The following is a 23573-nucleotide window of genomic DNA, read 5'->3' as shown; positions in this document are numbered from 1 at the left end:
TGTATACTGTCGGAGCCTTTGCATGACCCATACCAACGCGCAACACATCTTCTCGATCTCCGGATAATTGGATTCCCCTTCGGTGAACTTCTTGCTCAAGTAGTATATTGCCCTTTCTGTGCGCGTCAACTGGTCTTCTTGCCCCAGCATACACCCTAAGGACTGTCGGCGTACTGTGAGGTACAAAATGAGGGGCCGGTTCAGCACGGGTGGTACCAATATCGGTGGCTGAATTAGGTAGGCCTTGATGGTGTCAAAGGCCTTCTGGCACTCGTGGTCCCACTCCATCGCTGCATTCTTGCGGAGCAAGCGAAAGAGCGGTTGGCACTTATCTGGCAGGTTTGCAATGAAGCGCGCAATGTAATTCAGTCGCCCCAAGAAGCCGCGCACCTCTCGGACTGTTGACGGCGGGGGAAGCTCTTTGATCGCCTTAACTTTATCTGGATCCACCTCGATACTGCGCTCACTGACCACGAGTCCTAGCAATTTTCCTGACCGAGCGCCGAATGTGCACTTTGCCGGATTAAGTCGGAGTTTGTATTCTTTTAGGCAGTCGAAAAGGCGCTTCAGGTTGACAAGGTGGTCTTCTCCTTCTTTGGACTAGGCGATCATGTCGTCGACATATACCTCGACTTCCTTGTGCATCATGTCGTGGAATAATGTGACCATAGCCCTCTGATTAGTTGCCCCCGCGTTCTTGAGGCTGAAAGGCATAACGCGGTAGCAAAAGGTTCCCCACATCGTAGTGAACGTCGTTTTGAGTTTGTCCTTCTCGGCCATCCGGATTTGATTGTATCTGGAGAAGCCATCCATGAAAGAGAATTGGGCGTGGCGCGCCGTATTATCGACTAAGACGTCGATGTGCGGCAAGGGGAAGTTGTCCTTAGGGCTAGCCTTGTTTAGATCTCGGTAGTTGACGTAGACTCGAACCCTTCCATCCTTTTCCACTGGATAGTGCTACCAACAGAGCATGGCATCCCGCATTGATCTGTTTGACGACTTCTTCCTTGATGCGGAGAAGAAGGCTAGCCCGATGTCGCCGTAACTGTTGCCGTTTGGGCGGGAATTTCTCGGTGTCGAGCAGGAGGAAATGCTCGACTATTGAGGGGTCTAAGCCGAGCATGTCGGCGTAAGACCAGGCGAAGACCTCCTGATATTCCTTCAGGAAGTCGATCATCCGGGTTCGTTGTGTAGGGTCGAGGGCTGTCCCAATCTTCAAGGTGCGAGGCTCTTCTTCGGTGCCCACGTTGATCTCCTCCGTTGGCTCGACCGAGGTGATTTGATGGTTTTTGAGGCGACGCAAACTCTCTTCTATCTCGGGCACTTAACTGTCCTCGGGAAGCCCTTCCCCGAAGTATACGGGTTGGGGCTCATCGAGTTGCTCTCGGGATAGGTTTGAATCGAAGCATCGAGGATTTGGATTCGAGTGGAGCCTGGAAATTCGAGAGAATCGTCTTAGAAAATTTATAACGCTGCGAAATAGAGAATAGGAGAAGAAGAAAGAGTGCAAGGGAATTCAAAAATGCGTGAGAGATTTCATTGATGTTGTGAACAAGAAACCATAATAGAAACCCCTCTCCCGTCGTGTGGCGCATGGCTATGCCGACACGCGGGGAACATCTTATACATAGATAGGCCTTACACATCGACAATCACAGCCGAGTAGCGCGGGACTGAGGTCCAGTTGTCTAGCTCCTCGTTTTCTTGCGCCAAGCGGATGTGAACCCCTGAAGGAATCTCCTCGGTGACGGCGCACACGGCTAACGGAGTGGCAGGAGTGTCGTCGGAGTCCGAGGAAGGGCTATCAAGGGTGCCCCCGATGGTGTGTGAAGGCCCAGGGAAGAAGCGAGATAGCGGGGGGACTAAAGTGCCCCTGTTGAGCCTCCCGTAGTATGCGGCGAGGCGGTGAAGATGGTTGCCCTTGCGGGCCTCGATGATCTCATGACAGGATGGGCGAAAACCGAGTCCCCTCCTGTGTTTGTATCCTTCGACTTCAATAGGGCGGTTGATCCCTTGCCCACGCGCCCCGAGGCCGATGCCGGGAATATAGTTGTTGCGCAGGAGAACATTCCCTATCATGCGGTCGGCACGGGATGGTCCACTCTCTCCGTAGTCCCCGATGACGGAGATGGTTTCGAATGAGTAGAACGGGAGGTTTTCATAGTCCCCGACGCTGATGTAGGGCACCGCCGTCTCCTTGTAGATGGCGTAGTCCTCCTCTCCTTTCACCGTAATGAGCTTGTCCTCTACGATGAACTTCAGCCGTTGGTGCAGAGAAGAGGGGACGGCGCCGGCTGAGTGGATCCAGGGCCTCCCAAGCAACAGGCTGAATGCGTTCGGGATGTCAAGCACCTGGAACGTGATGCTGAACGAGCACGAGCCAACGTCTATGAGGAGGTCGATCTCCCCGTTTACCTCCCTGCGTGAGCCGTCGAAGGCTCGGACCGCTGTTTTGCTTGGGCGGCCTCGATTGAGGTCCACGTTCATCTGTTTCAGGGTAGTCACTGGGCACACGTTGAGAGCGGACCCGTTGTCAATCATGACCCGGCCGATAATGTAGTTGTTGCACTTGCAGACAATGTGCAACGCCCGTGAGTGTGACCAACCTTCGGACGGGAGGTCGTCATCCGAGAACGAGATGGTGTTGGAAAAGATGGACCCGACCGTCTCCTCCATCATGTTTGGAGGCGTTTCCTTCGGGACTGGTGCCGCGGTCAGTACCGGGAGGAGGGCCTCCCGGTGAGGTTCCGAGCCGAGGAGGAAGGCAAGCAATGAGATGTGGGCTGGGGATTTGGCCATTTGCTCGACCACTTTGTACTCGCTTGCCTTCACGATCTTCATGAAAGCTTCGGCTTCCTCCTCGGTCACCTTCTTGGGCGGGAAAGGCGAGCTTTCGGGCGCCGCCCCGACTTCAACGACGGGCGCTTTCCCTTTGTCCTTGGCCGCCGAGTTCTCATACACCCGCCCCGAGCGTGTCACCCCCATGACACTGAATTGCTGCTCGACACTCCCAACACTTCCTTCGTAGGTCCAGGGGACCTTACTATCTGAGTACGGCTCCCGGGCATGGATGTCGACAACGAACGGGGCCGGCGAGGCCACGTGTCCCGTGAACTCGACTATGAGTTCTTCGGGAGTGTAATTGATCACGAAGGGGAGGGGGTTCTCCTGCACTTCTTCGTCCCTCCCCGAGGCGCATATAGAGATCATGTTGATGGAAGGCCCCGAACTCGGCCTATGGTCCGGGAGGGGGTTGACCTGCACATTTGGGGGCCTGACGGCGTTGAAGGTGAGTCTGTTGCTGTCGATCCTCCTCTGAATTTCATCCCGCAACCTCCAACAATTGTCAAGAGTGTGCCCCGGTGCGCCCTGATGATATTCGCAGTGCTTGGACTGATCCTGATCGGACAGGTCGAAGTTCGGACCCGAGGATATCGACTGAATCTGATTCCCCGCCAAGAGTTACCGATATATGTGAGAGAGAGGAGCGGGCAATGGTGAGTATTGTTTGTGGGGTCGGCTTTGCGTGCCGCCGGCCTGTTGACCCTGCAAAGTAGGATTCTGTTGCGCCGGTGGATGAGCTCTCGACACCGGGGGTGTGGGTTGAGAGGGCTGAGCGGAGGCGGGTGCAAAGTGGTCGTATAGTTGTGAGGTCGTCGGCGGTGGGACCGGTGGGGCTGAATAGTAGATCGACTGAGGTTGGTGCTGTGGAGGTGGAGGAAAGTAGGTAGGAGCGGTGGTTGGTGTGGTCGTGAGATTCACCGAATATTGCTGGGGCGCCTGATGTGCCGTATTGACGGGGTTTACCGAACCCTCCTTCGCTCTCCTCCCGCTGAAAGACGACGACGCCGCGGGGGCCTTCTTTGATGACTCCTCCCCTTTGCCGGTGGGGTCCTCCATCCTTCCGAGCTTGATCCCCAAATCCAACTTTTTCCCGGCCTCGATGAGGTCGGAGAACGACGAAGTGTGCGCCAGCAGGTGTGAATAGTACACTCCCCTCAGTGTGGAGTGAAACAACTGTATCTGTTGCGCTTCACTGATTGGAGGGATATGCTTCACTGCTTGGGCACGCCACTTGGCAGCGTATTCCTCGAACCTTTGGCCCCACGTCATTTCTTTCGTGCTCAGCTCCAGAAGGGTGGGAGGCGTTTCCGCGCAATATCGGTATTGGTCGGTGAACTTCCGGGAGAGGTCCTCCCACATTGGGATGTCCTCGGCCTTCAGCGACATGAACCAATCGAGGGCCGATCCCGACAGGCTATCCTGGAAGGAGTGGATGACAAACTCCTCGTATTCTCAATACTGCAGCATCTTCCCTCGGTAGTGGCGGAGGTGGTGGCGTGGATCTGTCGTGCCCTCATAGGTCTTGAACTTCGGGACCTTGAACTTCGGGGGCAGCCGCATACCCGGGAATAGGCTGCAGTCGCCATAGCGTGCGTCGGGACGAGCATCACCCGCTTGTAGGGCCCGTATCGTTTCTTCCATTCGCTTCAATCTACGCTCTTGTTTGGCGTCGGCCTCGGGGAAGAAGTGCGTCGGTGAGGCGAATTGGGCCGCATGGGTCGGCGTGCCTGGTTCGTGGAAGAGGTGTTTATAGGGGGCGGTGCCTGGTAGGAAAGGCCGGCGTGAGGCTGTAGAGACAGATAGGGAGGAAGCTCCGTGGCTTGAAGATGAGTCGGAGTAGGTGCACTGGTCGCCGGGAAAACCATCGACGGAGGTACTGTGTAGGCCATAGCTGGGGTCGGTATGGAAACGGCGGAGGCGCGGACAGGACGTGCTCCGAGGATAGGAAGGTCGCCGGTGGAAGAGGGACGGCCGTGGGGGCCGGCGGCGGTGGAAATTGGCTGGTGAAGGGGTGGATCGTGGATGTATGCAGCGTTGGCGGTGCGGGAGCCTCAATGTTCTCTGGGGCTTGGGTTGGTGGAGCCCACGGGGTTGGATCGGCCGTCGGCCCCGGTCCTGGTGGAGGCGTGGAGCTCAAAGAGGTTCGGTTAGATCCCTTGAGTAGGGCAAACAGCTCCGCCATGTTGGCGGCCATGCTTGTGGCCAATTGATTGACCGTGCCTTCGAGTGCGGCGATGCGGGCTTGGTCCTCGGAGGCAGAGGGCGTCTGTGAGGTCTGTGCATGGAGCGCTCCTAAAGACGTCAGGGGCGGGAGATTTGCCGGAGGGGTGCCTGAGTATGCCGGGAGTATGCCCGCAGGGGTCGGAGGCGGCGGAGCGTGTGTTAGAGGTGGTTGAGAAAGAGTCGGAGCCGGTGGGTTGACTTCCTCGGAGATGTCAACTCGATCTTCTTCCGCCATTCTAAGACGTTGACGAGTCGGGTAGCGGTGCGACGCCAGTTGTAATCACCTAGATTCCAAGAATGTGTAAGGGCAAACATCGATATCTCGGACGATAAGTACGGAATAAGCAAAATGATAAGATGTATGAGATGCATGAGTTTTCAAAACACTAATGTCATTACATTGATTAGATTCAAGCTCCATAGTTTTACAAAATACAACGCACGGAAGAAAAAGGAACATAAACGTAAAGCCGACATCCCTTTGCGCTCGGTGGCCGCTCGAAAGCGGCGTAGGTTAGAGCGAGGGCAAAAATGGGCGCATCCGCTAATCCTAGGGGTGGGCGAGGTTGCATGCCCTTTTGTGCACTTGGTCCAACTGCGCGCTCAAACGGGCCATCTCCAGATCTAGATGTGCGACTCGGGCGCGTGCTCGAGTCAACTCCGTCTGAAGCTCCCTGTAATCTGCGACCTCTGCGCGGGAATCAACAAGCTCACAACGGAGCCTATCTCGTTCCTCCTTGACGGCCCGTAGCTTTGCGTGCATGGCCGCTTGGATGGAGCTTTCGGCTTCGGGAGCGAGGGTAGATGTAGCTCGAGGAGTCGGGGTGGCCTGGGACCGTTGTGGTGGTGTCGATCCCTGCGGGTAGAACCGGGCCACGTATGCTGATGTGGCGGAGAATGCTCGCTCTTCGTCGGTGGGGTGCTCGGGGAAGTACAGACATTGTGCTAGCGTCCCGTTGGCGGCGGATCTCCCGAATTTGTAGGAATCTTACGGGGGCCGTGGATGTAGAGTCGGCCCATTGGATACGGAAAGGTAGGCGGTCCGCCTCGGCGGGAATGTCTTGTAGGCCGCCGAGCTGTCTGATTACCCGGCCGGGGAATATGAGGGTGCTCCCCAAGTGGCTGAGAAGGGGAACTCCCACAATCCCGGGACATCCCGTGATCATGGGGTCATCGGGATTCCATCGGGCGACCCATAAGAAATGTGCGGGCGTCAACTCACGCCAAAAACGCCTCCATTCCGAGAAGCTGTGGTCGGGAGGTGGGATGACTGGTGCAAGGCGTTCGATTAACGAACGCTCGTCGGAGATGTAGGAGAACGGATGTGATGAGCAAAAGGGGCGGACGTGTGCGAGAAGCCAAGTCTGCAGTAGGTGCGGGAATCCCCTCATCCTGCCGCGCCGAACCTCCCTAACATAGTCAAGAGACCGAACGGTCTCGGCTAATAAAGCCTCCACATAACTATGGCCTCCCACCGCTTAGAGGACGACTTAAGCTATAGCCCCGTCAATGAGGTTCGGCGAATACGGGAACAGGAGAGTGCCAAAGACCAAGAGCAGGAATCCATGACAGGCATCGCGCTGATAGGAAGCCATTGTAGGTGTCATTGTGCGGAGGAGTGTCCAATCAGAGAGCCACGCAATCCTGATGCCGTGATCCTATCCTTGGTGAAGCTCTTCGTGGATGTCTTGGGTAGGTATGCTGAGGAGGCTGGAGAGCTGACCCCAAATGGTTGCGAACGGGTTAGGCACGAAGATGCCTTGGGTCGTGGGCGTAGGCCTCTGGATGAGTGTCGTGTACTCCTCGATCGTGGGGGCTAACTCCGTCCCCTGGAAGTTGAATACTGCGTGCTCGGGGTCCCAAAATTCTATGGCAGTCCTCAAGAAGATCCAATCCACCGGGGTTTCGGTGAACATGACCATATCTCCGATGATGCCCCGGACGAAAGCGTGATCCACCGGCCGGAGAGTCCTCCAGATGCACATGATGTCTTGTCTTGGTGGCGTGATCGCTTCGAGTCTGAGACCGGGAGCCGGGCGGTCCATCCTTACCTAGATGGAGGATGTGCGCACCCGAATTTCATCTCGTCGGGGCACGCATGCGCGCGCCTAAGCAAACGCGGCTTGGGAGTGTCCACCTTCCCGGGGACGCGCGACGGACGCACGTGAGAAGGAGTCGCCACTTGCCATTTTACGACCCGAAGGTCGAGAGCCGGCAAGTTACCCGGGTCTAGGGGTACGGGGTACACCTAAATGCTAAGGCAATGGTCATGCGGAACCGGAAGTTCCGAATTCGGGGGTTCTATTACGTGCGGGCCTATATCCCGCACGCCCTTTCGGTACTCTAGCTTGCTAGGTTTGCCATTTTTGTTTATTTACCGCGTGATTTAGGGTTGCACTCGACTCGCTCGTTTTGACACCGTAAATTCGATGAGTTGATTGAGTTGGGCCAAGAACCCGAAAGGTGAGTAGGCCTGTGTGTCGAGGGATCGGTTCACTATCTTGTCGTTACAGTTCATCGGACCAATACGGTCGATTCCCTGCGCGAACCGATATCACGATTATTCAAGCTTACTCATCCTTCGGTGATGATAGACCAACTTAACCAATTCGATACTCGGACCTCTCGCTTGCTGATCGGGGATCCTTACAAATGAATGAACGAACATACAAATAAAATCCTCACAATGTTCTCTCGAATAATTACAAAGTGTAAATGAATAAGTAAATGGATCCCGATCGGTTTGCATTGGGCCAATATTCCGCTCCGGCTCACCATGTGTTTTGAATAACCGATAAACAAATTAAGGCAACGCGGGCTCAAAGAGCCGGGGGTCGGGTCCAATCGAACCGACGATCTGCAGGAGAACCGGTTTGTTTCCACTGTAATCGTTGGTCCGATCGAGCTCCCGGGTGATATCTAAACACGTTTCACACGTCCAATCCAAATTGCCTTCCACATAGGCCATATTTGGAGTGTGATGGTGACTCGAGGCTAGATCCCATTCCGCACTCGGGTTGCACGCGCTCGGTGAATTAGGAGGCGTTGAACCTCGTGTTCGGTAGTTTGGGGCATTGGACCCCGTGTAACACGTAACCTATGGGCTCGGGCCCGAATCGCGATAAATCATCATATGCAAAGACAAAACAAAAGAAAACTGATAAAACTGACACGATACAGAAAGTAACTGATAACAACTGATAAGTGTCAGTGAATATCAACGAATTGTGTATTAGGCCGAATGTACGTGATTTAATCAGTTATTAGCCGGGGTTGATTAACAAACAATGTATCTATCCTAGGTAAGCACAAGTGGCGGATTGGGATGAGGTTCTAAGCCAATTACATGTGTGTGTTTGTTTTATGACTCTCATTCAGTTAAGTGTCACTGTGGTTTCACCGAATTAACCAAACTCGTGTTTCGACTCTTGATTGGAATCTAATATTCCACCTATCCATTATCTAATATTTGAATAAGTCGGGTGCACAATTAGTCCGGTCCCTGGTGTTTTGTAACTGAAGTAAAATACTCCCCACCGAATCTATGATAGAAAGAAAGAAACACCGAAAACGAATGAAATGGACCACGCGAATGAAACTCGCACCCGGACGGGTCGTCCTTTCTCGTTCATAGCTCTAGGTGTTTCCAACTCCCTAAAGCCTAGGGTATCGGTGAATCATGGAATGACGGTTATGCCCTTGGATGATAAAATTGTGATGTTCGTGTATAAATTGGAGATTTGCGTCACGCGAAGGAGTCTAAGAAGGACTCTCGTGCCCCGACTTGGGCCGCCTCAAATTGGGCCCGGACCCGAGTCACGGCACGTGAGTACTCACTAGACATTAACTCCATTCGTGTTACGTGTCTCGGTATTTTGAAATTGCGAATTTTGATGAAAAGGGCATTCACGTCATTCCGTAAATCATCGATGCGTTTACAAATTAATAGCCAATTTACCCAATTATTTAATCCGAGTGATTTATTTAACCGAATGACGCGCATCCCGTTTTCCCATTTGTGAAGTCCTTCAGTGATTATTGATGCACGTTGTAATTACGGTTCCGACGTGCGACGTCCGGATCTAGCAAGCCTAATAAATAATAATCATGTAGAATATGATTAAAGGGGAATATGATATATAAAAAAAAACAATTCCAAGGGTCGTCTTCGGAAAGACGGAAAGACCAAACGAGGCTCCAAGGAATGGAAGGAGGGCTCGGCCATCCCCAAATGTGATCGGCCGAACACTCCTTGACCCGGTTTGAGTCTCGATGGGTCTTTCATGCCATTCCTAGCCGATCATTGCATGCATCAAACAACCCGCACATGAGAACAATGTATATTTCCCTAAATCGGGACTAACACGATCACGGTTTGCATGAATAAACACACAAAGCATACAACGAGTCATATTTATGGAATTAACGAATGAACTTAATTTATTTCATGGTGGTTTTAGTGATATTACATGGGAAATACAAGGCATCAAGGAGAAAGAAGAGCCCTAGGGGTTCGGTTAGGCCAAGGAGCCTCACGGATCACCCATCGCAAGGGTATGGCCGTGAGCCCCTTTGACATAACCGAACCATCTAAGGGCTCTCCCTCCTAGATTCCGAGCCATTCCCTTCGTTAGACACCTCTTAGCCACGGTTAGGACCTTCCCGAACGTGGAGATGGTCTAATCCGAGAGAATGAAGCGGTTGTGGACTCGAAGGAGCCAAGGAGGCTCACGGCCCATCACCTATGAGACTCGGCCGGGAGGTTCCGTGGCTCTCTCGAGTCTATATCCGTTTCATTCCCCTAGATTCGGACCACATCACGTATACACGCGTGTTTACATGATCATATAGATGTAGAATAATAAGATGGAACACGTACGTTGCATGAGGATGCATGGCAAGTTCGGATCTAAAAGAAAAATGAAATCTTGCATGCGTATCGACTTTTAAAACGTGTAAACACTTCATACAAGTGAAGATAGAAAATCCTAACTCTTCTAAGTTTTAGAGGGATGTTACCTAGCCTCGTGCACGAGGAAAAGAGTCGGGGAAGTGGCCCGGGGAGTCGCTAGACTCGGCTTGGGCGTTACGGGCAGAGGCGTCCGTGAAGCAGCGGCTGTGACAGGTTGGGGAAAAACGGGTCGGCACGCTTGCTCCGATCACGGAACGGTGCGAGGTCGGGCTCGTTGGACTCCTAAGAGGCAGATCTAGGTGGGCACGGAAAGCTCCGAGCGTGCCGAACCCTGAATAAGTCGGAAATGGTGAGAGAAGTTCCAGTGAAAACACAGAAAAACTGGTTAGCGAAAATGGGCCAAACGGAGGTCGTGCACGGTTGGTCGGCCCTCGGATCGTGACCACCTCTTCACGAGAGAGGGTGAGGGTTGTGAGGAACCCTTTGAACGTGATGGCACGACTCTCCGAGGTCGTGGGAAGAAATGGCACGCGTGGAGGTGTTCGGTGCACGCGGGTAACGCCTAGGAGACCCGATTCTTCATGCGACCAGAACTCGATGTTGGGGGCTTCAAATGGAAAATCTAAGCCAGGAAATGGACTTAGGGGGTGGAAAATATGTAGGCTATGAAGTTTGAGAAATTTGGGTTAAATCGGATCGGGTGGTTACCGGGATACCGGGTGGTTTTCCGGCGATTTTAGCCGGTTTCGGCCTTGGCACGGGCTGAATGAAAGTGAGGGGAGGGGCTGGAGTTTGAGAGGATTTTAGAGGGAGATTGGCTTGAGAGAGAAGGAGAATGAAGAAGTGATTAGAACTAATGATGCTAGGGAACTTATAGGAGGCTCTAATGTTTCGGTTAGAGGAAGTTAATTGCGGTTTGGGGGCCCTAAGTGGGCTGCCGAAAATTCCAAGGAGGATTAGGGTGGGGAAAGTGTCATGTAGAGTGTGGGGAAAGGAAAGGAAGGAGTGATGGGTGTGATAGGATGTGATAGGAAGTGATGGATGGATGGAGGGAGGTGATGGATGGGAGGGAAATTCAAATGTGTGGTGGGGGGAGGCTTGAGCCGCCGGCCATGGAGGGGGAAGCCGCGGCTTGGGGCTGTCCATTCGAGCCTAGGGTTGAGCCGTGGCTTGGGGTTGAGCCGCGGCTCGATGGCTTGGCTTGGCTAGGCTGTGGGTCCCATCCGATTAGGAGAAAAGCCGGCAAATGCTTGAGACTTGATTGAGCGCGCATCCGACCTCCGATGTCCAATTAATTTGAAGATTTGGAATGCTTGAACTGCGAGGATTTGAATGAGTCCAATATCGCCATACGTCGTGTGAACGAACGTTCGGGCGACTTGGCGCCTCGAGAGTCGGTTTTGCCCTGTTTGGACGTTCGGAGTGGAATTTAACACCCCTTGACCTCCGATTGATCTCTGTGCCTTCTTGCATTCGTTTTGGCGATCCTTTTGCCTCGTGGGGGATCGTTGGCCCGTTGTCCTCGGTTGGGGGACCGTTGGCCCGGGAAGGCCTAGGGACTTCGACTGGGGTTTTCTCAGTGTGCTCTGAATGTCTTGAGGTGCTCGAGGCTCGTTGTGATCTATGCTCTACGTGGACGTGCCCCGAAGGTTCGCCGGGAGACGTTCATGACCACTGAAACGTCCATCGGGAAACCGAGTCGAGTTCCGGAAGGTCATCTGAAGCTTGTTCCCCGGCCCTGGTGGTCCCTGGGTGCCTGTAGGCCCGTTTTGAAGGGTCGTTTGCTTGTCGGTGGAGTGAACCCCGGGAGCTACGTCAGAAAAGGCGTCCGTGGGGGATCGGGGTGTCCCGGCTTAAGCAGGATGTCCCGAAAATGCGCCCGGACGCGTCATTGGTCACTTTGGCACTGAGGGGGATTTTTGAAGCCCCATATTGGGCACCTTTCGGTGCTTCGGTGACTCGATGATGAATAGTGCCACAGTGTCAGCTCCGTTGTTTTCGGGGTTCTTTGTCTGTAAATTCTTCCGACTGCTCTCTTCAGCTTTTCTAAAGGACCCAGCTCTTCTTCTGTGGTTTATGACTCCGTGCTCGCCTATTTGCCTCCGATTGCCGGGTGATGAATAGTAACCCGGGCCATGGTCGGAAGTCCTCCCGTGGGAAGCCGGTGGGCCAAAATGGGGTGCTGACAGAGGAGATGCTGGCTTAACGTCTTAAGAATCAAATCAATGTAATGTCCTAAGTTTTTCGGAAAAAATGCATGTAGTGCGGAAAGGTAAACTATAGTCGTGTTCTTTACAATATACATCGCTCTTTCTTACAGAAAACAACAAAATGCCCATCCTAAAAAAAACTACGGGCCAACTCAAGGACTCGACTTTCGGGTCGGTTCACGGCATGGAGGCAAAAATTGGTCCAGCATGACGGTCCCTGTGTATGCATGGTTTTCGGTGCTACTGGGAGAACCGCTAACTAGGGATGGGGGCTCCCGATACAAGGGTGTGAATTCCTTGAAATCGGGCGAGGATCTTTGGGGGCCGGTTCGGTGGCATAGCCGACTCGATCCGTTCCCTTACTCGGAACCTCTGACTAACCTAGCTTCCTATATTGGTGCCCGTAGGATTTCGGACAAGGTGCTTAGGAACTCGCTAGAATGATTCGATGCAAATGCAAGAAATAATGGTGCTTGAAAATAAATGTACAGAAAGCGGTAAATAAACACACAAGCAAGCAACCGGAAACGAGCCCGAACCCTCTAAGTTTCCCCAGTGGAGTCGCCAAGCTGTGCGCACCCGAATTTTATCTCGTCGGGGCACGCATGCGCGAAGCCTATGCGACGCGGCTTGGGAGTGTCCACCTTCCTGGGGACGCGCGACGGACGCACGTGAGAAGGAGTCACCACTTACTGTTTACGACCCGTAGGTCGAGGGCCGTTGAGTCGCCCGGGTCTAGGGGTACGGGGTATACCTAAATGCTAAGGCAATGGTCATGCGGAACCGAAAATTCCAAATTCGGGGGTTCTATTACGTGCGGGCCTATATCCCGCACGCCCTTTCGGTACTCTAGTTTGCTAGGCTTGCCGTTTAGTTTATTTACCACGTGATTTAGGGTTGCACTTGACTCGCCCGTTTTGACACCGTAAAATCGATGAATTGATCAAGTTGGGCCAAGAATTCGGAAGATGAGTAAGCTTGCGTGTCGAGAATCGGTTCACTATCTTAGCGTTACAGTTCATCGAACCGTGAGGGTCGATTCCCTGCACGAACCGAAACCGCGAGTATTCGAGCTCACTCATCTCTCGGTAACAATAGCCCGACTTGACCGGTTCGACACTCGGACCTCTCGCTCGCCGATCGGGGATCCTTACAAATGACTGAATAGATGTATAAATAAGATCCTCACAATGTTCTCTCGAATAATTACAAAGTGTAACTGAATAAGTAAATGGATCCCGATCGGTTTGCATAGGGCCAATATTCCGCTCCGGCTCACCGTGTGTTTTGAATGACCGATAAACAAATTAAGGCAACGCGGGCTCAAGGAGCCAAGGGTCGGGTCCGATCAATCCAACGGTTTGCAGGAGAACCCGTTGGTTCCCACTGTAACCGTTGGACCGATCGAGCTCCCGGGTGATATCTAAACCCGTTTCACGCGCCCAATCCAAATTTGCCTTCCACATAGGCCGCATTCGGAGTGTGACGGTGAATCGAGGCTAGATCCCATTCCGCACTCGGGTTGCACGCGCTCGGTGGATTAGGAGGCGTTGGACCTCGTGTTCGGTGATTTGGGGCATTGGATCCCGTGTAACACGTAACCTATGGGCTCGGGCCCAAATCGCGACAAATCAGCAAATGCAAGAATAAAACAGAAGAAAACTGATAAAAATGATGAAATACAGACAACAACTGATAAGTATCGGTGAATACAGACAAGTTGTATATTAGGTCGAATGTACGTGATTTAATCAGTTATTAACCGGGGTTGGTTGGCAAACAATGTATCTAACCTGGGCAAACATAGGTGGTGGATTAGAATAGGGTTCTAAGCCAATTACATATGTGTGTTTGTTTTAAGATTCTTATTTAGTGAGGTGACACTGCGGTTTCACCGAATTAGCCAAACTCGTGTATTGACTCTAGATTGGAATCTATCATTCCGCCTATCCATTATCTAGTGTTTGATTAGGCCAAATGTATTATTAATCCGGTTGTTCGTGTTTTGTAACTGAAATAAAGTGCTCACCACCGAATCTACGGTAGGAAGATAGAAATACCGAAAGCAAACGGAATGAGCCGTGCAAACGAAACTTGCACCCGACCAGGTGGCCCTTTTTCATTCATAGATCGAGGTGTTTCCGACTGCCTAACGCCTAGGGTATCGGTGAATCACGGAATGACGATTATGCCCTTGGACGATAAAATTGCAATGTTCGTATATAAATGGGAGATCGCATCACACGAAGGGGTCTAAGAAGGACTCGCGCATCTCGACTTAAGCCGTCTCAAATTGGCCCGGACTCGAGTAATAGTGCGCGAGTACTCACTAGACACCGATCCTATCCGTGTTGCACGTCTCGGTGTTTCGAAATTATGGTTTTTTAAAGGAAAAGGGCATTCCCTCCGTTCCGTGAACCATCGATGCGTTAACGAATTAATAATCAATTTGTCCAATTATTTAGTCCGAGTGATTTAATTAATCAAATGACGCGTCCTTTTTTCCCCATTCGTGGAATTATTCGATGATTATCACTTTACAACACAACCATGGGTTCGATGGGTGATTACCCGAAACTAACATCTCTAATAGGTAATTGATACATGGTCGACAATTAATTAGAAAGTACAGTCACAAACAACTCTAAGAACCGACTTCCAGACGGAGAAAGAGACCAACCTAGACTCGAGAAAAGCCACGGGACACTCGATCACATCCCGAAGGAAGTAACCGAACGTTTCCTTGGCTCGTCCCTGGATCTTAGGCGATCTCTTGCGCCGACTTCAATCGTTTCTTACATGCCTCATGTGCCATGGAAATTAACAATACGAATATTCAATAAAACGATGCCGTCATGACTTCGGGCGTGCGAACAAACACATGAGACGAATAAGAACATCATGTTTAGTGAAATTTGTAATGTAACATTGGTTTATTCAACGCTGAATTTGGAATATATATCCCGAGAAGGCCTCGGCATCACGAAAAGAGAAGTCCGTGGCTTCGGAGGGGCCAAGGGAAATCTCGGCCTCCTTGCAAGGAAAGAGGCCGTGAGCTTCCCTCGGCACCACCGAGCCGTAAGGACCTCTCCTCCCTAGATCCCGAATGTTTCTCATCGTGTTATCATATTTTGGTCGTGGCTAGAGGTATCACGGCCATAAAAATGGCTTAATCTGAAAGGATGAGGCGGCCATGGACTCTAGAGAGCCAAAAAGGGTCACGGCCCCCCCTAGGAGGTTCAGCCGAGAGGCCTCATGGCTCTCTCGAGTCCATGTCGGTCTCATCCCTCCGAATCCGAGCCATTTCGGGTTATGCATGCATAGCTATACGACGTATGGACATAACAAAGGAATTGAAATATGTAACGATGCATGGTTTGCATGGGAAGTTCGGATCCAAAGAAAAAGTGGCGTCTTTCATGCATTCCGGTCATAAATCAAGTTTAACACTTCATAACAACGAACATTGAGGATCCTAACTTCTCTAAGTCATAGAGGGATGTTACCTAGCCTCGTTGCAAGAGGAAAAGAGTCGGGGACGTGGCCGTGGGAGTCGCTAGACTCGGTTTGAAGCTACGGGCGGGTGACCCGGGTGGAGGACGGCCGCGACAGCTCGGGAAGAACGTGGTCGGCACTTTTGCTCCGGCCACAGCACGGTGCGGGGTTGGGCTCGTTGGACTCCTAAGAAGCAGATCTAGATGTTCGTGGGCAGACCTGAACGTGCCAAGCCCTGGACAAATCGAAAATAGTGAGAAGAAACTCGGTATGAACCCGAATGACCCGGTAAGAAAAAAATGATGAAACGGCGATTGTGCACGGTGGATCGGCCCTCGGATTGTGACCACCTCTTCACGGGGGAGGGTGAGGGTTGTGAGGAACCCTTTGAACGTGATGGCACAACTCGCCGAAGTCGTGGAAAGAAATGGCACGTTGTTGGTGGCTCGGTGCGCACGTGTAGCGTCCTAGGGAGCCGATTCTTCGTACGGGCAGAACACATCGATGGGGGCTTCGAATGAGAAATCTAAGCCCGGAAATGGACTTAGGGGATGGAAAATATGTAGGCTAGGGAGTTTGGTGATTTTTGGTTTAAGTCGGGTCGGGTGGTTGCCGGAAAACCAGGTGGTTTTCCGACGGTTTTAGCCGGTTTTGGCCTTGGCACGGGCTGGACGTGACGGTGGGAGTGGGCTAGAGTTTGAGAAGATTCTTGAGAGAGATTGGCTTGAGAGAGAATGGAAATGAAGAAGTGATTAGAGTTAATGAGGAATGGGAACTTATAGGGAGCTCTAATGGTTCGGTTAAGGGAGACTAATTGCGGTTTAGAGGGCTAATGGGGCTGCCGAAGTTGCTTAGGGTGGCTGCCGAAATTTGCAATGGGATTAGGGAGGGGGAAATGTCATGTTGAGTGTGGGGAAAGCAAAAGAAAGTTGATGGGAAGTGATGGAGAGGTGATAGGAGATGATGGGTGTAAGATCAAATTTGAATTTTGTGGAGGGGAGGGCTTGGAGCTGCCGGTTGGAGGGAGGAGCCGCGGTTAATTGCGGCTGAGCCGGGCTTGGAGGATTGAGCCGCGGCTTGGGGTTGAGCCGTGGCTTGGTGGCTTGGCTTGGCTGAGCTGTGGGTCCCATTTGATTGAGAGAAAAGCCGAAAAAAGCTCGAGACTTGATTGAACACGCGTCCGATCTCCGATGTCCGTTTAATTTATAGATTTGGAATGCTTGAACGGAGAGGATTTGAATGAGCCTAATATCGCCATGCGTCGTGTGAACGAATGTTCGAGCGACTCGGCGCCTCGAGAGTCGGTTTTGCCTTGTTTGGACGTTCGGAGCGGAGTTGAATGCCCCCGGTCCCCGATTGCTCTTTGTGCATCTTGACATTCGTTTCAGTGACCCTTTTGCCCCGTGGGGGATCATTGGCTCGTCGCCTTCGGCCGAAGACCGTTAGCCCGGGAAGGCCTCGGGACTTGTGACCAGGGTTTTCTCAATGCTTGTTGAATGTCTCGAGGTGTTCGGGAATCGTTGCGATCTCTGTTTTCCGTGAATGTACCCCGAAGATTCACCGGGAGGCATTGGCTACCATTGAAACGTCATTCGAGGTGCCCCGTAGAATTCCGAAAGGTCGTCTGAGACTTGTTCCACGACCCCGGTGGTCCCTGGGTGCCTGTAGGCCCGTTTTGGGGTGCCGTTTACTTGTCAGTGGGTCGGGCCTCCCGGAGCCCCGTCAGAAAAGGCGTCCGTGAGAGATCGGAGGCATCCCGGCTTAAGCGGTATGCCCCCGAAATGCGCCCGAACGTGTCGTTGGTCACTTTGGCACTGAGAGGGATTTTCAGAGTCCCATATTGGGCACCTTTCGGTGCTTCGATGATTAGGTGATGAATAGTGCCACAGTGCCGGCTCCGCTGTTTTCGGGGTTCCTTGTCTTGTCTGTTCTTCTAACCGCTCTCCTCTGCTTTTCTAGTGGACCCAGCTCTTCTCCTATTGTTCATGATTTTGTGACCACACGTTTGCCTCCGCTTGCCGGGTGATGAATAGTAACCTGGACTTTGGTCGGGACTCTCTTGTAAGAAGCCGATAGGCCGAAATGGGGTGCTGACAGTAGGAGCTCATTAATGAGCTGGAAGGCGAGGTGAAAGACCTCAAAAGAAAGCTCGAGAAGTCCTAGCAGAGAATAAAGTTACTCTCACTAGGAAGAGGAAGGAGAAATAGAAGGCAGTGACGTAGACTGGCACCCAGGCCGTTGCTGAGTGCAAAGTTGGGCCCGAGTATACTGCAAACTTGGGTCAGGCCTTGTTCAAGCTGGCTCGAGGCATCAGGGGGGGCTGAAAGAAAAAGACCCTCAGGTGGATATGCAAGGATACGATACCTTCGCGCACTACTGCAGCAACCGGGCTGCCTTAAGGGAGCCCGAATCCCTAGTCGATGAAGTCCTAGCTCGGACTTCACCTCCCCACGCTCAAAAGGTGGAAGCAGAGACAACACATGCAACCTCTAAGAGCCAAGTAATGGAAGTTCCTCGTGACGTCACAGCGGAGGCTTCTACTGAAGCGAAGACCGCCTATGAAGCCCTTCAAGCCGAAGCTAAGACTACTCTAGAATAGGCCTTCTCCTCTCTCCATTGTATTTAGGGCTTCACGCCCTTGTAATATACTTTTTTATTGATGAAGATGATTTTTTCCTTCCATTTGTTGATGTTTTGCTTTTACCTTAATCGACATAATGTTTATTGAGATCATGCTGCATACCACTAAGGTTCTTCAACCAACGATGCGTCCATCGGACACGCTGAAGTGAGGGTGTGTGGTTATTGATATCGCTCTCGAGTGATAATTGACATCACTCGAGCACCCTATTAAGCGAAGCGAGCGAGAGTGTCTGGTTACTGATACCACTCTCGAGCGATAACTGATGTCATTTGAGCACCCTGTTGAGCGAGGTGAACAAGGGGTGTGGTTACGGATACCACTCTCAATTGATAACTAACATTACTCGAGCACCCTATTGAGCAAAACGAGAGAGGATGTCTGGTTATTGATACTACTCTCGAGCACCCTTTTGAGCAAAGCGAGCGAGGGTGTGTGGTTACTAATACCACTCTCGAGTGTTAACTGACATCACTTGAGCACCCAATTGAGCAAGGCAAGCAAGGGTGAGTGCTTATTGATACCACTCTCGAGTGATAACTGACATCACTTGAGCACCCCGTTGAGCAAAACGAGCGAGGGTGTATAGCTACTAATACCTCTCTCGAGTGGTCATTGACATCACTCGAGCACCCGAAAAGGATAGCCTTCCCTTTATCCATGTATATACTCATCATGTCTTCTTTAGCTTCACATTGTCTCAGGACTTGTTGTACCACAAGCTGGGAGTCACATTTTACGTGGCGATTCATAATTTCAACCCCCTTCGCAATAATGAGCCATGTGATCAGGGGCTCATATTCTGCCTCATTATTAGTGGTTAGCAAGGTGAGCACTAGGGCGTACTTCAAGGATTCCCCTTCCGAGGGATTCAAAACACACCTAATGCCTGAGGCACTTGTTGTGGAGGATTCATGGTCATGGGAATCCAAGGTTTGTCCTTAACACATGTGGGGTCTTCGTTGATCTTACAGATCCCATCACATCGCTGATGAAGGCTGCAAGAGCTTGTGCCTTGATTACCGTTCTAGGGGCGTAGTCCAGGTCAAATTGCCCAAGCTCGACTGCCTACTTGATTATTCGCCCAAAAGCATCATGACGCTTAAAGACCTACTTCAGTAGTTGATCGATCCTAACGATTATAGTGCGGGCCATAAAGTAGGACCCGAGTTTCTCATAAGCCACTATTAAAGAGAAGCCCACTTCTCGATAGCGAAGTAATTCTTCTCCGTTCGTAGCATGACCTTACTCATGTAGTAGACCGGCAACTACAACATACCTTCTTCGAGAACCAAAACTGAGCTTACCGCGAGTCTTAGCTAGCGTAGATAGTGAATAAACGTACTCTTTAATGGCCTAGAAGCTCTTCGCACTCGCCTGTCCATTCAAAATTTCTTACCCCCTTCAAGGCCTTGAAGAATACATGGCATTTGTCTCTAGATCGAGCCAGAAAGCGACTAAGTGCGACAAGCCTCCCAGTCAGTCTCTGGACATCATGGGGGGACTTCAGATAGGCCATGTCTAGGACAGCCTAGACCTTCTCCGAATCGGCCTCAATGCCTCGTTGCATGATCATAACTCCTAAAAAGTTCCCAAATTGGACTGCAAAGGCACACTTTTTAGGGTTCAGTTTCATCTAGTACTTCCGAGACAACACGAATGTCTCCTTCAGGTCCATGTGGTGCTAAGTAGCAAGGGGAGACTTGACAATCATGTCGTTCACATAGGCTTCAACATTCTTGCCCAGTTGCTTCACGAACATTCTATTGACTAGTCTCTGATAGATTACCCTAGCATTCTTTAGTCCGAAGGGCATGACTTGTAGTAGCAGACTCCATTATCCATGTAAAACGTTGTGTGCTTCTCGTCCAGAGGGTGCATCCTGATATGGTTGTACCCACGGTAAGCGTCCATGAACATCAGTAGTTCATTGCCTGCAGTGGAGTCTATCAATTGGTCAATGCGTGGTAGGCATCCTTTGGGCAAGATTTGTTCAAATCGGTGTAGTCCACGCACATCCTCCGATCCAATTCCCTTTGCTTTTCTTGAAGAACACAATATTCGCGACCCACGTTCGGAATCTGACTTCACGAATTAACCCTACTTTCTTTAATTTTTCAACCTTCACCTTCATTACTTCAAGTCTTTCCCCTGCGAGGGGCCTGACTTTTTTCACTACTAGCCTTACTCCCTCCTTAATGCCCAAGCGATGAGTTATGATGCTTGGGTTTATTCCTGGCATATCCGAGACCTGCTAGGCGAAGCAGTCTAGGTTGAAGGATATAAAGTCCAGCAACGACTCTCGAACGTCTACAGCCAACTCGATTTCCACTTTCAGCTTCATTTCATCAGGGCCTACTTCGACTTCTTCAAGTTCCTCTACTGGGACAAGCCTAAAAGTGTCTTCGCGTGAATCTAGTTCCACAGTTAGCGTTTGCTTCTCTTGTTTCACTTTCAACGACGCTATATAATAGATTCATGTCGTTGATTGGTCCCCGCAAATTTCTCCAACTAAGTTGTCGGTGGGGAACTTCAACTTCAAATGGAAAGTCGAGGAGACGACCCTAATGGCATTAATTGTCGGTCTGCCTATGATGGCATTGCATCCTGAAAGAAGGTCCACTACTAGGAAGTTGACCATCCTGTTGACACTCTGGGGTTCTTTGCCAAACACCACAGGAAGGTTGATGGAGCCTAGCGGTTCTACCATATTCTTGGTGAAACTAACCAAGGGAGCATTGACTTGCTTGAGGCTTTCCTTTACTAGCCCCATTTGATTGAATGCACCGAAAAGAGTATGTCTGCAGAGCTCTCTATACCCTTTAGAATCTGCTTCACAGTATAAACCCTAACCTGGGTTGATAGCGCACCATCATGGGAGTGGAGTACATGCTCTGAGTCCTTCTCAGAGAAGCTAAGAAAGGATCCTAAGGTCCTCTATCCTTAACTCGCTTCCATGTTGAGGACGTGTCCATAAACCTCACTTGTTGGGCATAGGCTCTTCGCGTGCTATTAGATGCTACTCCGGAGGCCTTCCCCCCCAAATATCACATGAATAGCCCCCTGGGGGGTGCACTCCCTCCGAATACTTCCTAATTCGTGGCAGACTTCCTGAGAGTTATCGCGGTTGTAACGCTAATGCTCGTGGGGCCTATCCCCTTCGAGGAACTCCTTCTTTGAATCATAGTACCCTCGCTTCTTGGGAGAGGATCCTCATGGAGGACTTCTGTCATAACCTCCACCCAAACAAACTTCTTCAGGTGCCATCGCTGGATTAACTTCTCAGTTTCAAACCTCATCTACTTGCAATTACTAGTGTCATGACCATACACCTTGTGGTATTCTCAATAGCTGGACAGATCGTTACCCAAATTTGCACCTTTCTTGGGTGGCGGAGGTGGCTTGATCAGGCCTAGTTTTGCCACCTCATGAAGAACGAGAAAGTGAGGGGCAGTGAGAGGAGTAAACTGTTCCGAACGTTTCCCTTGGTGTTTTCCGTTCCTAGGGGTTCCTTTCGCTTTTCTCCTGACCAGTCCTTACCTTTCTTTTCTATAACTAACGACTCCTCCAGACTCATGTATCTCTTGGCCCATGAGGAGAGATTGCCCAAGTCTTGGGAGGGGTGTACAATGAGGTCTTTCTTGAAATCTCCCTGCCTGCATCCTCTTTGGAATGCATATATGATTTCACGCATGATAACCTCTAATAGCTCTGCAATCACTCCAAAGAAGTGCTCATACCAAGCACAAAGCGTTTCACCTCTCTCTACTCCATACTGAACAGGTAGTTCACATCCTTGCATATCCACTAGTTGTCCGCGAACCTCTACATGAACTCCCGTAGTTGGTCGAAGCTAGAGATAGACCCCGCGAGGAGTGAGTAGAACCATTATGTTGCTAACTCAAATGAAGTCCTCAGGAAGAGTAAACACTTCACCCTCTCATCAAAAATCCTTCCCAACAGTGAGATAACATGCCTGTGGATATGTTCGTTCAGGTCAGGCTTGCCATCATAGGGGGAAAAGCGAACATTCACGGTATAGTGGTGGAGAGGTTTTTTTTTTTTTTTGGTTAGGGTACTCTTGTCATCCATCAAATAGCACAATGCCATGCTTCTCCTTCTCATTCTCCTCAATTCAATTCACTATAAGCTTGTTAAGTTCCTTGACTGTCATCTCCACATTTAGGGGAACAGTAGAATCCCCCTCACAGAGCGAAGGTCCTTCTAGGCGCGAGCCTTCACTCTTCCTCTTGTCCTTCTGGAACTTCTTGCACGATTCCCCTTACTCTGATTGCGTGTCGTTTCTCACGGACAACGCCAATGTTAGGACCATGGAATTCGGGTCCAAACCTAGAGTTACTCACACGCATTTCGTCAATGAAGAGACCTGATCCACAACTCACGTCTAGCCTCGAACACCTACACGATGAGAGATCAAGGGTAGTGCCTGATTTCCCTCTCCGACGCTTATATCAGTATGAGCCGTGAATATTGGAAAAATTGATGAATTGTTGATTAACCCTAAAAACACATAAAGTGCATGTATTTATAGAGGATTTAGAGATAGATTGTGTTACCACCATGACGAGATAGTTGGTATATTTACGTATCTCATGCCTCGATATATCAGGAAGTGTATCATGTCGTTATAACCTACTATCGACCATTCGTTTTCAGCAACAAGAAGCCGCCTAGTGCGGCTAACCTTCACGCTCAAATGAACTACGCATACATTAGGTTCCTCGAGGTGATAGAGAATCATGTTTCTTATCTCCACCAGATGAATTATCGAAGGGTTTTTAGCAAGAGATTTTAGGCATTTGTCTGACTTGAAGTCCCGGGACGGGGCCTCAATGTTAGTAAAGGGATAAAAAAAAAATTGACTGCCAATGTTGAGGGCCACAGAATCAACGGACAGCGAAGACAGCGGAGAAGAAGTCAGGCGATGTTCCAAATCAAATCCTTTGGAGGTGCTTGTACGAATTGTAAGATATCATCCAAAGAATATAAAAAATCGCAACAAGCGAGGATCACATTGTTCGAATGACGATAGCATGCCATGGGATACACACCATCGCTCGCACTGTGCCATGCTCGGAGGCAGTATTATCAGAACCGGATTGGATGATGAACCGGAAGGAGTATGGGTTCATGGGTTTATGGGTCCAACCGGGGGTTCGATGGGTTGGACCGCACAATTAATTAAAATAAAATAAATATTCATATTATTAAAAAAATTATGATAATT

The 23573-nt window shown here is 50.8% G+C and overlaps 1 protein-coding gene across 1 annotated transcript; it reads right to left on the bottom strand.

Annotated features, from left to right (window-relative positions):
* Positions 1–4591: 4591 nt before the first annotated feature.
* Positions 4592–5302, bottom strand: LOC116214412 (pollen-specific leucine-rich repeat extensin-like protein 2). Its single transcript, XM_031549821.1, has one exon. The coding sequence runs from the start codon at positions 5300–5302 to the stop codon at positions 4592–4594; it is 711 nt and encodes a 236-aa protein (XP_031405681.1).
* Positions 5303–23573: the final 18271 nt, after the last annotated feature.

Source organism: Punica granatum, chromosome 7, assembly GCF_007655135.1.
Source record: "Punica granatum isolate Tunisia-2019 chromosome 7, ASM765513v2, whole genome shotgun sequence".
Classification (NCBI taxonomy): Eukaryota; Viridiplantae; Streptophyta; class Magnoliopsida; order Myrtales; family Lythraceae; genus Punica; species Punica granatum.
Note: the sequence above shows the minus strand (reverse complement) of the source record. Positions and strands in the feature narration are given on the sequence as shown.

What these genes read in the sequence shown, in the direction of transcription:
- LOC116214412 (XM_031549821.1), bottom strand. Translation starts at nt 5,302, where the DNA reads ATGGCGGAAGAAGATCGAGTTGACATCTCCGAGGAAGTCAACCCACCG.